At 31.9% G+C, this 16,039-nt stretch overlaps 1 protein-coding gene across 2 annotated transcripts in view; it reads right to left on the reverse strand.

Moving 5' to 3' along the window:
* Nucleotides 1–577: 577 nt before the first annotated feature.
* Nucleotides 578–16,039, reverse strand: part of Asx (transcriptional regulator additional sex combs) — an 89,095-nt gene continuing 73,633 nt past the window's right edge. For both annotated transcript variants that reach the window (XM_089095708.1, XM_089095707.1), the window contains exons 8-10: nt 14,756–14,995; nt 11,720–11,896; nt 578–4,828 (exon numbers count right to left, since the gene is read on the reverse strand). In XM_089095708.1, coding sequence (XP_088951834.1) covers nt 4,319–4,828; nt 11,720–11,896; nt 14,756–14,995 — 927 coding nt within the window. In that variant the 3' untranslated portion in view covers nt 578–4,318. The remainder of the gene's footprint in view (nt 4,829–11,719; nt 11,897–14,755; nt 14,996–16,039) is intronic.

Raw genomic sequence — 16,039 nt, forward strand, 5'->3', positions numbered from 1 at the left:
TTTTTTAAAGATATATTTTATAGAATACATACTTTAAAGATATTAATTTGACTCAATCCTCTTAACGTACTACAAAACTTAACATCTTGTTATACTAAATATCACACGAATAAAATATTTTAAAAAAGAATTGAATGTAAACCTGACTGTACATGTTTCGAAGATTTGACTCATCCTCTTGAATATTACCAAATTTCAAATTTTATCATAGTAAATATCTAATAAACATATTTAATAAATGAATGAAAACATGAACGAATGTGCATATTTTGAGGTATTATTTTGACTGATCCTCTTAACTACTACCAAACTCTACCATCTTATTATAATACATATAGTGCACGATTAGTGCATTATAGTGCATATAGTGCATTATACACACATATGTGATGAAAAAATTAAAACGTTTGGAACTTGGGTCATGTTCAGCAAAGCCCGACCTGAGAGCCAAATTCTCCTATTCCGTGAGAAACCAAAATTTCGGTCTTCTGTCATTCAGGGCAATTTTTTCGCGCTCTTTAAGATGGTCATGTCGGGGTTCTGACGGAGTCGGTTTTTTAGGGGGGGGGGGGGGCACCGAGCGTAGAAATTTTGTGGATGCAAAATTTCAAATAAATAATCTAACGGTTTTAATCATTTTGTAATTTTTGAAATTTTAATCATTTTGAAATGAAGTAATTAATAATAAATGAATAATAAAAAGAAACAATAAAAGAAATTAATTAATAAATTATTAAGTAATTACTAAAAACAAATTAAAAAATAATTAATAATAATAGCGTAATCAAAACAATAATAAATAAAAAATAAATTATTAATTAATTGTAAATCAATTTTTTAAGAAATAAAAATTTTGTTAAAATTTGAACTGAAAATTTTGGAAGACGGGTGAAGGGGGCGGTAATCATGATTTTGCCCCGGGTGCAAAAGAAAGAACCGGTTCTGTACGATCCTCTGTTGCCTTTGAAAATTCTGTTCTATCTCAATCGACTCAATTCTTTTTTTTTTTTTTTTTTTTTTTGAGGGCAAAACCATCCTACGAGCAAAATTATCAATATTTTTTTATGTGCAGAGAGCATCAATTTTGCTGCCCTGTGGAGCGTTGAAAAAGGAACGGTCAAAACCTTCAATAGCGCTTTTCGGAAAGAGTTTCCGAGCAGTAGAACAATTTTATTCTCAGGTTGCGAATATTTTTGGGCTATGCGAATGAATGAATAACCTTTCCGAGGACTGTCACTTAAAGTTTATCAATACCTCAAAATTTAATTGCAAAATATTCCCGAAGTGTGAAAGAAAATGTCCGGGTGTTAAATAAATAATACAAATGGGACAATATTGTTTAATATATACTCCTCAACGATCCAAGTTAAAGACTAAAAACTTAAATTTCCAGGGTAAATCCACAGGGGTGGTAGCCCTGACTATATTTAGCAGTCATAATGATATCGTCGCTGTTACGCTAAAGGTCGTATCCGACACTTTCACACGTCTAAAGTTATTGCCCGAAACCATTCGTTAGGTTGTTCTCAAAGTGCAGATCAGTAACATAATGTATATGAGGAGGATGGAAGTGTGACTGAACATCCATTGAACTGCTGACCCTCCCCTTGAATCCAGCTGAGCAAACAGTTTTGACAATTATTTTGGAGGTTTGAAAATGTCAGATACAGCCTTAGGCGTAACAGCAACGAGATAATTTGTACAGGGTAATGAGGAGAAAGAAGCGTGAATGAACTTACACTGCCCTTCTGACTTCTGACGGTGTTGTTATTGTTTCTGAGGTTTGAAAATGTCAGATACGGCCTTTAGGCGTAACAGCAACGACATAATATGTACAGGGTAATGAGGAGGAAGAAGTGTGAATGAACATGCACTGCCCTACTGACTCTGTCCTTGAATGTAGCTCAACAAACGGTGTTGTTATTGTTTCAGAGGTTTGAAAATGTCAGATACGAGCTTTAGGCGTAACAGCAACGACATAATATGTACAGGGTAATGAGGAGGAAGAAGTGTGAATGAACATGCACTGCCCTACTGACTCTGTCCTTGAATGTAGCTCAACAAACGGTGTTGTTATTGTTTCAGAGGTTTGAAAATGTCAGATACGAGCTTTAGGCGTAACAGCAACGACATAATATGTACAGGGTAATGAGGAGGAAGAAGTGTGAATGAACATGCACTGCCCTACTGACTCTGTCCTTGAATGTAGCTCAACAAACGGTGTTGTTATTGTTTCAGAGGTTTGAAAATGTCAGATACGAGCTTTAGGCGTAACAGCAACGACATAATATGTACAGGGTAATGAGGAGGAAGAAGTGTGAATGAACATGCACTGCCCTACTGACTCTGTCCTTGAATGTAGCTCAAGAAACGGTGTTGTTATTGTTTCAGAGGTTTGAAAATGTCAGATACGAGCTTTAGGCGTAACAGCAACGACATAATATGTACAGGGTAATGAGGAGGAAGAAGTGTGAATGAACATGCACTGCCCTACTGACTCTGTCCTTGAATGTAGCTCAACAAACGGTGTTGTTATTGTTTCAGAGGTTTGAAAATGTCAGATACGAGCTTTAGGCGTAACAGCAACGACATAATATGTACAGGGTAATGAGGAGGAAGAAGTGTGAATGAACATGCACTGCCCTACTGACTCTGTCCTTGAATGTAGCTCAACAAACGGTGTTGTTATTGTTTCTGAGGTTTGAAAATGTCAGATACGAGCTTTAGGCGTAACAGCAACGACATAATATGTACAGGGTAATGAGGAGGAAGAAGTGTGAATGAACATGCACTGCCCTACTGACTCTGTCCTTGAATGTAGCTCAACAAACGGTGTTGTTATTGTTTCAGAGGTTTGAAAATGTCAGATACGAGCTTTAGGCGTAACAGCAACGACATAATATGTACAGGGTAATGAGGAGGAAGAAGTGTGAATGAACATGCACTGCCCTACTGACTCTGTCCTTGAATGTAGCTCAACAAACGGTGTTGTTATTGTTTCAGAGGTTTGAAAATGTCAGATACGAGCTTTAGGCGTAACAGCAACGACATAATATGTACAGGGTAATGAGGAGGAAGAAGTGTGAATGAACATGCACTGCCCTACTGACCCTGTTCTTGACTGCAGCTCAGCAAACGGTTTTGTTATTGTTTCTGAGGTTTGAAAATGTCAGATACCACCGTAGGTGTAGCAGCGACGATTTGGTAAATTATCTGAGTTTCACTTTCCTTTTTCTTTTTCATTTTTTTGTTTGTTTTACTTAGTAGAAATATAGAACTTTGACAATCATATTTTAGCCAGATAATGTCATAGGCTTAAATTCTAGGTGTAATTTGTAATTTTGACAATTTGTGTGCACCTGTAAAAGAGAAAGACTCAATTACATGTAAAAGAAAACAGGACCCCCTCCCCTCGGTTAAATATGTAGTTCGCGATAAATTCATTCATGCTCAGATAGAATTAGGTCATAGAATATAGAATTAGGTGAACTCTTTCATAATTATTTTATAATTTGGCTAGGAATCACAATTTCATTTTTTAAATCGCACTCCAACACAAAATATATGCCAATAGGCGGGGATAAATTGTCAGCACACACATGCTGAATGTCTGATTTATTTATGAAAACTGTACACTGAAATATTTTATATTACAAGAACTGCATATTTTCCGTCATATTTGGAGTCAAGGTACAATGATTAAACGCGCCACATATTATACCACATATCATGTATATATGCCACATAATGTGTATGTATGTAGTTTTGCCAGATTTAACACAAATTAACTATTGTTCGAGACAAACTCTGTATATCTATCTTCCAGCTATGCAGTCACCACATCTAAATAGACAACTTTCAACAAACATTAACTATTTTGCAAGACAAGAGCCAAGTGTTACCATGTCTAAATATGCCCTATATGCCACTTATGCAAACCAAATGTGCAGCATATGTGCCACGTAATGTTTGTTAATTTTGATACGTTTATAACACACTATATTACAAGAAAAGACTGTGACTTGGAGTTATGAAGCCACCATGACCAAACACGCACCATTTAAATATCATATGCCACATAAAAAGCGGCATATGATATTTTAGTCATGGTGCATATGCCATGACGTTTAGTTATGGTGCATATGTCATGACGTTTAGTCATGGTGCATATGTCATGACGTTCAGTCATGGTGCACATACCATGACGTTTAGTCATGGTGCATATGCCATGACGTTTAGTCATGGTGCATATGCCATGACGTTTAGTCATGGTGCATATGCCACATAAAATTTGACTATTATACCATATTTAACGCAGCTACTTTACAAGACAAGAGCTGCATATTTGACTTGCAGTCATGCAATCACCATGACTAAACGCGCCACATTTGATACACATCGCCCACGCAGTAACGCGACATTCACATTTGATTTCTATATTCTGTTCATAATTACTAAACTGGTTTTCATACAAATTATTTCTCTGATAATATCGAGTATCAATCTGCTGGTAATCAGAGTTGTATCCATCAAATTTAACTCTGTCAGCTTGTCGAAGTCTATAATTCTGCTGGTCCGGAACACTTGCAGCGCGTGATGGCTGCTCATTCTGAACACTTGGCTGCACAAGACGAACATTTGGTGGAAGAGGAGCTGATGCCACCCGTAGAGGTTGTGGAAGTTGACCCTGCATGCTTCGTGGCGTCCATCTTGGCTCTTCAAAACGGAAGCGTTCAGCATGTCTTATTGCATCTTTGGGATTAACTTGACGTGGCCCTGGTGTGGCTAAACGGATCAAGCTATGAGCCTGAGGAGCCTGAAACCGACCCTAGAACAAAAAAAGTCATTTGTTTCTTCTGTATTTCTAAAAATCTCATTCTTAAAAAACCAAGGACAGTAAAAATACAATGAAATCTTAATTGGTTTTTAAAAATGAAATGAAATCTTAATTGGTTTTTAACAATGAAATGAAATCTTAATTGGTTTTTAAAAATGAAATGAAATCTTAACTGCTTTTTAAAAATGAAATGAAATCTTAATTGGTTTTTAACAATGAAATAAAATCTTAATTGGTTTTTAGAAATGAAATGAAATCTTAATTGGTTTTTAACAATGAAATGAAATCTTAACTGCTTTTTAAAAATTAAATGAAATCTTAATTGGTTTTTAACAATGAAATGAAATCTTAATTGGTTTTTAACAATGAAATGAAATCTTAATTGGTTTTTAAAAATGAAATGAAATCTTAATTGGTTTTTAACAATGAAATGAAATCTTAACTGCTTTTTAAAAATGAAATGAAATCTTAATTGGTTTTTAAAAATGAAATGAAATCTTAATTGGTTTTTAACAATGAAATTAAATCTTAACTGCTTTTTAAATATGAAATGAAATATTAATTGGTTTTTAACAATGAAATGAAATCTTAATTGGTTTTTAGAAATGAAATGAAATCTTAATTGGTTTTTAGAAATGAAATGAAATCTTAATTGGTTTTTAAAAATGAAATGAGATCTCAACTGCTTTTTTAAATGAAATGAAATCTTAATTGGTTTTTAACAATGAAATGAAATCTTAATTGGTTTTTAAAAATGAAATGAAATCTTAATTGGTTTTTAACAATGAAATGAAATCTTAATTGGTTTTTAAAAATGAAATGAAATCTTAATTGGTTTTTAACAATGAAATGAAATCTTAATTGTTTTTTAGAAATGAAATGAAATCTTGATTGGTATTTAAAATGAAATGAAATCATAACTGCTTTTTAAGAATGAAATGAAATCTTAATTGGTTTTTAAAAATGAAATGAAATCTTAATTGGTTTTTAACAATGAAATGAAATCTTAATTGGTTTTTAAAAATGAAATGAAATCTTAATTGGTTTTTAACAATGAAATGAAATCTTAATTGGTTTTTAGAAATGAAATGAAATCTTGATTGGTATTTAAAATGAAATGAAATCATAACTGCTTTTTAAAAATGAAATGAAATCTTAATTGGTTTTTAAAAATGAAATGAAATCTTAATTGGTTTTTAAAAATGAAATGAAATCTTAATTGGTTTTTAACAATGAAATGAAATCTTAATTGCTTTTTAAAAATGAAATGAAATATTAATTGGTTTTTAACAATGAAATGAAATCTTAATTGGTTTTTAAAAATGAAATGAAATCTTAACTGCTTTTTAAAAATGAAATGAAATCTTAATTGGTTTTTAACAATGAAATGAAATCTTAATTGGTTTTTAAAAATGAAATGAAATCTTAATTGGTTTTTAAAAATGAAATGAAATCTTAATTGGTTTTTAACAATGAAATGAAATCTTAACTGCTTTTCAAAAATGAAATGAAATATTAATTGGTTTTTAAGAATGAAATAAAATCTTAATTGGTTTTTAGAAATGAAATGAAATCTTAATTGGTTTTTAGAAATGAAATGAAATCTTAATTGGTTTTTAACAATGAAATGAAATCTTAATTGGTTTTTAAAAATGAAATGAAATCTTAATTGGTTTTTAACAATGAAATGAAATCTTAATTGGTTTTTAAAAATGAAATGAAATCTTAATTGATTTTTAACAATGAAATGAAATCTTAATTGGTTTTTAAAAATGAAATGAAATCTTAACTGCTTTTTAAAAATGAAATGAAATCTTAATTGGTTTTTAAAAATGAAATGAAATCTTAATTGGTTTTTAAAAATGAAATGAAATCTTAATTGGTTTTTAACAATGAAATGAAATCTTAATTGGTTTTTAAAAATGAAATGAAATCTTAATTGGTTTTTAAAAATGAAATGAAATCTTAATTGGTTTTTAAAAATGAAATGAAATCTTAATTGGTTTTTAACAATGAAATGAAATCTTAATTGGTTTTTAAAAATGAAATGAAATCTTAATTGGTTTTTAAAAATGAAATGAAATCTTAATTGGTTTTTAACAATGAAATGAAATCTTAATTGCTTTTTAAAAATGAAATGAAATATTAATTGGTTTTTAACAATGAAATGAAATCTTAATTGGTTTTTAAAAATGAAATGAAATCTTGATTGGTATTTAAAATGAAATGAAATCATAACTGCTTTTTAAAAATGAAATGGAATCTTAAATGGTTTTTAAAAATGAAATGAAATCTTAATAGGTTAAGCATAAGCTTACACAGGCGCATATATATCACGAATCGAATTTTTAATGAAAAACCCCTATCTGCAGTTACGCAGTTTTTGATAGGGTGCCGACTCAGAAAAAAGAAAAGTGGGTGAAAAATCAGTAAAAATGAGCCTTTGAAAAATTTCCTTTGAAGATGTGGTTTGTCTTCAGCAAGTAAGAGATCGTTAATGTTTCAAATTTGCAGATAAAAACCCCTGTTAATTTTACCTGATGACTTTTAGCTGATTAGTTAAATTAAACAGTTTTAAATAAATATTTCGCGGTTGAATATGGCAACACTGACAAATGTGATACTGCCTTAAAAACTTCCTAATTTTGAAATATTCAAAAGAAAAATCTTAGAAAAGTGTGGTTTTCAGTTATGAATAAACCAGAAATAGGCATAGGAACAGAATTATTTTTATCTTGATGTCCTTGATACTTAGAAAAAAAAAATGAATATCATTGTTTTTGTTATGCCATATTTTTTATTATGCCACTTTTTTATTTGTGCCACAACCTAGCGTTTTATGCGAATTTGCAATTTACAAAAACGGAGACACTTAAAAAAAAGCACTGTTGCAATGAAAAATCCAATTTAGTAATTAGAAAGTGACAAAATATTCATAGCCTTGATGTGGAAGAGGGAGTTTTAGGGTCTTAGATGGAATTTTCGGGCTTAAAGTTGCCTTGCTCCTTTTATCTATAAGTATTTGAAACTGACCGTATTTTTAACCGTCATAAGAATGACGGTTAAAAATGTACCAGAAATTTGAAATGTGCGTCATTAGAAACTGAGCCAGAAATTTGGCCCAACCCTCCCCATCCATCCAATCTAAAAGAATTTATTCCCTCCCTCTGTCCCTCTTAGATCACGACTCCCCAAAGAAGCGGCTATGAACGTTCCAAAACTAATACTGGCATACTCCAGGTCACAGCGTTGACAAAAATTAATTTTACAGGGAACAAGGGTGTACCCAGGATTTGTTTTTTAAGAGGTGATAGTGGGTTGTTTACAAAAAAACTTAAACACAATTGAATTGAAGTTATCAAGTATTTTGCAATAGGTTACATCAAGACATGGCTAATTGTAGAAAGAGAAAAGCCAAGACAGGTAGTCCCAGTAATTCAGAGGCAAATGTTTAAATGGCTGCGGCACGGGTAAATGACGGGAGTAAGTATGACTCTCTTATTGGAAACATACTTGTTTGTTAGTTTTTGGAAAAGCACGCCTGCCTAGAGTCTCAGTCATGTTGACCAAGAATTTAAAATTGACATAAGACCGTTAGATTGCCTAGAATGAGAGGCAAACAAGGCACGCCCGCCAATGGTCTTAAGAAGGCTGACCAAGAATTTAGAATTGACATGGGACCATTATTTTGCTTCAAATAACAGGCAAACAATCGTTTAAAGCCATCTTCATCTTCCAAATAGTACCATTTGTTGCCTAAGCTCAGCCCCACATTCTGAGAAAATTTCAATTTCTAACAAATGTTTCAAATTTTTGGGTCACTTGCCCGAGACTCTGGGCAGACGGGCGTCCCCAAATATAGTCCCAAATTTCTCTCTCAATTTAGCACTTGTTCATGGATGCCCACCGTGTCCAATCACTTGCCAAATAGTAATATTAATTGCCCCAGCTCCGTCCAGCTATCTGAGCAAATTTCAACTTTTTCAAGTTTTGGGTCAGGTTTTACATTTTTACGAATCGAAGAACTGTGGGGAGAGGATAGACCCAGTATCCCTCCGGATACGATCCTGGCTGGGACACTAAGATTTACTGACAAAGAACAAGTTTATTTAAGGGAAATCGATACCCTAAAGGACCACCCACCTCGTCAAACATAAACTTTTGTAGTTTATGTGGCCTAACTGTTTAGAATTGATTGGACGGTCTTGTCATAACTTGTAGAACTTGGAAAGGAGGTCGGAATAAATGACAGAAAAATAACACCTATTTTTCCAAAAATTTCAAAAAAAGCATTTAACTTCTAAGTAAGAATTCTGTATTTCCACTGAACGGAGCAGAAGTTTCTTTTTAAAGATAAAAAAATGGCGGTCACTAAAAATACTTTAGCAGATCTGCCTAGAAAACATTAAAAATCAGCTCAAAGGAGGTATCACTTAAATAATTTAAAAGTTTTGGAGGGGGGGCGGGGGCTCTGTTATGCTATCTGTCTTGATTCTAAATGTTACCAACACGTGATGTGTATTATTTATGCTATATTTACATTGAATAGACAGCACTTTGCTTAGCAATTAGCAAGAGATTATACGTATTTTTGATTTTAAATTTTGATTTGTCTCGTTTGATTTTCGAACTGTTCACCCATTTATTGCCCCAATTAAAAAATACTCATATTTATTTGGGAGTTCCTTGTGGTGCTGGTAAAATTCGCTAATAGCTCCTTCGTCTCTGAGACGGTCTGCCGACGCTGGAACCCACAAAACAATTTTCAAGGTATCGAATCCCCTTATGTATTAAGTGTATAGACAATATTTTTTTTGTGTTAATTGACTTAGAAGTAACTAAGTTGACTCGGGGTACTATTTCGAAAAAGACCCGAAAACTCGAGAAGTTGAACTGAAGTAGTTTCGAGGATATTTTTTTTTTTTTCGAGTTACAGTCAAATAGGTGAAAATTTATTTATTTTTATAATATAAAAATATTATAATATATTATAGATTATATATATATATATATATATATATATATATATATATATATATATATATATATATAAATATATAAATATATAAATATATATATATATATATATATATATATATATATATATATATATATATATATATATATATATATATATATAATATATAATATAATATATATATAATATAATATATAATATAAAACAATATATATAATATGATATATATAATGTATATATATAATATATATATATTAAAAAAAATATATAATATATTATAATATAAACAAAATTTATTTATTTTTATTTATATAATAAATAAAATTTATTTATTATAATTTTGGTGTCCCAATACTCGACTATAATAGACCAAAGTTATTGCAGTAATAATGCAGAATGATTGATAGCTTGAATCGTGAGTCAGGTACGGCATAAGACTAGAATATGTATCAAGCAGAAACTTACCGGAAACTTAAGAAACTTAAACGAAGCAGAAACTTAGTTCCTGCTTTAAAATCTAAAATTCCCATTTAATCACTTATAAAATACAACAAAACCACTAAGGCTTAACAACTTCATGCTTAAAAGATCTAAAGCCGAACTGGCCAGCCATGGCAAAAAACACAAAGAAATGGATATAAAGACGACAAACGAGTCTATGGCCAGTAAATGAACGAAGAAAAAGCAACAAATATCAAACGAATATTTCGCTCGTATCTAACAAGGCGTCTTCAGCGTAGAAAAAAAGCAACAAAACTAAAAAATTATATATATATATATATATATATATATATATATATATATATATATATATATATATATATATATATATATATATATATATATATATATACTAAAATAGACTAACCTAAAATATATAATATACAATTCCTTATATTTTACTTATATTATATTACTTATATATATTTTACTTATATTAATTATTTATTATAGTATTCTGTATTATTTTATTAATTATCATATTATTATAATAAATATTAATTACTTATATATTTTTAACTTCATGCTTAGAGGCAGGCTACTTAGTGTTTTTAGTTTTACTAGTAATTTCAGTTCAGTTTATTTTCTTCTATCTGGATGGCGCAATATTCAAATTCAACAAGCATGACGAGTAAAGGTCGAATAGAAATTATTCCTTGTAATTCACATCATATAGCCTTAATCTCCATAGCTAATAGCATATAAATATAAGGGAGCTTATATAAACTGAAGTTCAACTCCGGTTAGATCTTACTGTAAAGTTCCAGAACGGCCGTTTATGTTATTATTAATTAACTTTAATGTAAGCTCTAATTATCTTCTTTGATAAGAATATATATATATATAATTTTTTTTTTTTTTGGGGGGGGGGTCTTCTGTAAGTAAAGATTAGAGGTTCATTTGCCGTTTATTTTAATTTATTTATAAAAATTGTATTTTTTCTTCTTATTTTCTAAAAATGTATAGCCTACCTATATATAGGCTATGTATAGCCTACCTATATATAGGCTATATACATAAATATATTTGTTGCTAATAAGAGCAAAAAGTAATGAATCTCTTGAAAGATTATTATTGCTCTTATTATTTAGTTTCTTTGAAAGGTCAAAAGCACTTCAAATCATAACCAACGAAAGAATAATAAAACAAGTCCATTGATTACAGTCAAACGGTCAGCCGTATGACTGTAATCAAAAAACTATAATAAAAAATATAATAATAATAATAATAATAGTTATAATAATAATAAAAGTCCATTGACTACAGTCTTACGGTCAGCCCCAACTGATCTTACTTACTAGTAGCTATAGCGACAGTGACTTAATCGTTAAGAGGGGTTAGTTATGGGGCAAGCTGAAAGGGCTAAATTTAAAGCGTTAAAGGGGTAAGTTATGAAAACTTACTGGTTGACTAGTTGGAGGCCCTTGCATCCTAATGATCAGTGGTTGGTTGTTCATCTGTGAAGTATTTTGTATGATAAATTGTGATGTTTGATGCATTGGAGAAGTCAAAATTACAGCCTGATTAGAGTCTTGCTTTGACTGTGTTATAACTTGCTCTGTGCCAATACTTGTGTTCACCTGTACAATGAAGAATTTGCATTAAATTAGATTTACAAACACTGCCATTATTACTACTAACAGCTAACTGGAGCATCAAACGACCAGAGGCAATGCAGCTACGCACGCTTCTGCTCAACCCCCCCCCCCCATCTATTCAAAGCTTCACTCTTTAACCCCTTTCAATTAGTTCCAGTTTCTTTTAAAGCCTTTCTTATAATAATAATAATAATCTTTATTCGTTCCCTTTATTACACTGCAATAACATGGGTATCGTCAATTTAAGCACAAAAATAAAAAAAACACAAAAAGACAGAGCACCAAGAAAAACACAAATGATGAACCATCACCTCTACTTCAGGACACTATTGTTATAACATCTGACGTAGTTTAAAACGTAGACAAACGATTTTAGATATCTTGTCGTCGAGTGGGTAGGCGGGCATTCCAGCAGTTTTTTTTCACTCTTTCAGAGTTGCCAACCTTGTTTTGTGTGCGTGGGTCTCTGAAGTAAACGGAGGAAGGATATCTCGGTGTGTTGAGGATGTCAGCTCCAAACTTCATCAGTATTTCATGCCTCCTTTCCTCCAGGGTTGAGAGCTAAGGCTTTGGAGTTGGCTTGGGAGCTAAGGAGTTGGCTAAGGCTTTGTTCATAGTTTTTATAATTCGGCCCAAGAAGTATTTTGCAGGCTCTCTTCTGATGTGTTTCCAATTCGACTCTGTGCTTCTCTGTAAGCGACGGGTGCCAGGCAGGACAGCCGTACATCATTACGGGCATTACATAAGTTTTATAGCACGAAAGAAGGAGTTGCTCTGTCATTCGAAACCTTCTTAGATTTGCAAAGAATTTTAGAAAACCAGATGGCTTTGCTGTGATCTGGCTGATGTGATCTCCAAACGAGAGATCATCACTTAATGTGATACCAAGTTATAACCTCTTTCCACCACATTCGGGGATGACCGGCCTTCGTTTACCCAGAGGTGGTTTTAAGGGAGGTACAGAGAGAATTTGCCCCTTGCACCCAAGTTTTAGGGGGCGCAAAATTTCGAACGAATAATCTAACGGAAATAATAATTTTGTTATTTTGAAATTTATCAATAGATGGAAACAATTAATAGATCATTAACTAATAAAATAAAAAATAATAATTAAATAATTTAGATAATAAACTAAAAAAAATAATTTATCAATAAAGAAAAATTTTGGTAAAATATGTTCTAAAAAGTTTCGTGAGAGGAAAGAGGGGGCGGAGGCTAATCATGAATTTGCCCTGGGCGCAAGAGAGCCCAGAACCACCACTGGTTTAAAAATGATCTTCAACTATGTTTTTCGTCCGGTAGCTTGAGTTTTTAAGTGACTTTTTTGTAGTTCATTTTTATATACTGGAATGCGTGAATTCGGTATTTTTCGTTTTCCTGTATAAAAAAAAAAAAAAAAAAAAAAAAAAATATATATATATATATATATATATATATATATATATATATATATATATATATATATATATATATATATATATATATATATATCCCGATTTTCATCAAAAAAAATATTAACTGATTTTTTTTTATAGGTGAGAGAAATTTACTCTCTGGGGATTAGGGATACGAAAGAAGAAAAAAAAGAGCCATAGGTGACAATAAGCTTGACAATCCTGCATTAATTAGCGAGGGTCGGGGAGAGACCACCAGACCTTGCCCCTTTATATAGTTCTCCCGTTATATTATAGCCCTTCTTTCGAATCTCAACCTGAGAAATCAAAACTTAATTCAACTATTACCCTGGGCGAAATTGGGACAATATTGCCCAAATTGGGCGAAACGTTGCATTGGGCAAAATATTACCCAATATGCAAATTTTTAGGATGAGGGGGAGGTAATTTTCTTATGGGGAGGGGGAGGTAATTTTTTATGGGGGGGGGGGGGTAATTTTGAGGGGAGGGAGATAATTTTTAGGGGGAGGGGGAGGTATCAAATGCAGATTATATCACAATTTTGTAACATTTTAGGTGATACGCCCTAAGAAACGCCCCGGAAAACTCAAGTTTTAAAATCAGTTCTCTGAGATGCCTTTTTTTGTCAGTAATATTATTTTCAGTAAATATGAGAAAGAAAAAAGAAAAAAAGAAAGAAAGAACGAAGAAAGAAAAAAGGGAGCCATTTAAATAATTGATACCAATATTTATAACGTGGAAACTATGTGCATGACTTGATTTGTTTATTTTCCTAAGAATCAAGGACCATGGAAAATAAACAAATAAAATTGCAAAAATACTTCAACAAATGAAACAGAGCAACGATTTACAATAGGATTAAAAATATAACTGAATAAATACGTAAAAAAATAACACCAAGTATTTATATTCTGGAAAAAAAGGTTATGCATAGAGAACACTTTCAGATGTATAGTAAAAAATATCCAGCTTAATCTTAGCTAATTCGAACGGCTCTTTAATTTAAAATGTCGAAACTAATTCAATGATACTAAAAAAAAAAAAAAATAGGAAAAAAAGCAAAAATTTGCAATATGTTAAAAAGAAAATGCGAACTCAATACAAATCGGAGATTTGTCTTTAAAAAGAAGGGGAGGATAGAGAACATACGGGAGGGCAACTGCGTACAAAAAAAAATATCACGACGATAGAACCACGTAGCCGTTGCGTACGTAGCAACGTAACGTAGTTTAGTAACGTAGCAAATGCTACGTTACTGAATCCCATGTCTTCCTAATTTTTTTCGAATATCTAAAATTAGCAACGACTTCAAATCTCAACCTGAAGAACGCTAAGATAACCCCGGACAAACAGCAGTATCACAAACCGGAAAGTTTATTACATAGTGATGTCAGTAGCTATAGACTCAAGAAAAGAAGAGATTTACCTGCAAAATTTTAAGGGCTCCATCTTGCATAACCCCAACCAGAGGTGCAGAAGTAAACATAGGTCGCGTCTGGTTAGGAATTAATAAAGGTGCAGAAGTTCCATGAACCAAAGTTGAGCCGGAGGGAGCACCGAGTATTTGAACAACACTGGACTCAGCTTGTGGGACGGAATTTAATACAATTATATTTACTTTATCGGTAGACTGAGCTTCACTGGTAGATGGCATTGACGTCTGGATCTGTAATAGGGTAGTTTTATACAATAATAATAATATACTGCAATAGAAGACTTTAGCCTTTATTAAAATTACTTTCGCTAAAAAACTTGTCAATACTCTCTTGAAAGAGTTGGTAGAGTCAGCCATAACCACTTCTTGAGAGATGTTGTTCCATTCCTTGACTACTTGGTTTGAGAGGGCCCACCTTCCAACTTCTTTATTGAAAGTGTTTTAGCTTAAAGTCCTCAAAGCAGATTGTTTTTGTTGAAGAAGAGTATTTCCTCTGGTTCAATCTGGTTAGGGTAGTACTTGTGACATAGCTTTGAACATTCAATAAGATCACCTCGGAAGAGTCGATAGGAGATATAAGAAACTGACAGCTTTTCCAATCGTTCACAGTAGGAGAGGCCTCTTAGTTGTGGTACAGATTTTGTTGCTCTTCGCATTTTGGTACAGATTTTGTTGCGCTTCGCATTTTTGGTACAGATTTTGTTGCGCTTCGCATTTTTGGTACAGATTTTGCTCTATTTGTTGCTCATTTATACTGAAATGAGCGATCTTCTTTCTCGGAAATCACTGGCTCGGGTATATAATACATTCGCTTTGCCTCAGATTTTAGTTTTTTCATCGCTTCTCCCGTTTTTTAGAATTAGTAATATTGTGCATGTAAAAACCACATTTTTTTTTTATTTTGCTAAGTTCCTTTGCCGCTTTTCTAAATCTGAATCAACTACTTTTTTAATGAATACATATAAAATAAAAAACCCTGTTGATGTTTTGGAGAAAAAGCAAAAGAAGTTTTTATCCAAATTACCTGTTTTTTCTCATAATTTATATAAAGCTGCCATCGAAGCTTAATTAATTTTATTTTATTTATTTTTTTTATTAATTAGTGAATGAAGTGTTAATTTTAAGTGTTAATTTAATATTTATTGAATGAAGTGTTAATCTGTGTGGTAAGCTTGATTGAAGGCCTTTGCGTACTTTTTGTCTTATAGTTATAGCGTACTTATAGTTTACTTATAGTACTTATAGTACTTACGTACTTATAGCGTACTTATAGTT

The sequence above is a fragment of the Artemia sp. Qi Xiang Cuo genome, chromosome 10 (assembly GCF_049724085.1).
Source record: "Artemia sp. Qi Xiang Cuo chromosome 10, ASM4972408v1, whole genome shotgun sequence".
Classification (NCBI taxonomy): Eukaryota; Metazoa; Arthropoda; class Branchiopoda; order Anostraca; family Artemiidae; genus Artemia; species Artemia sp. Qi Xiang Cuo.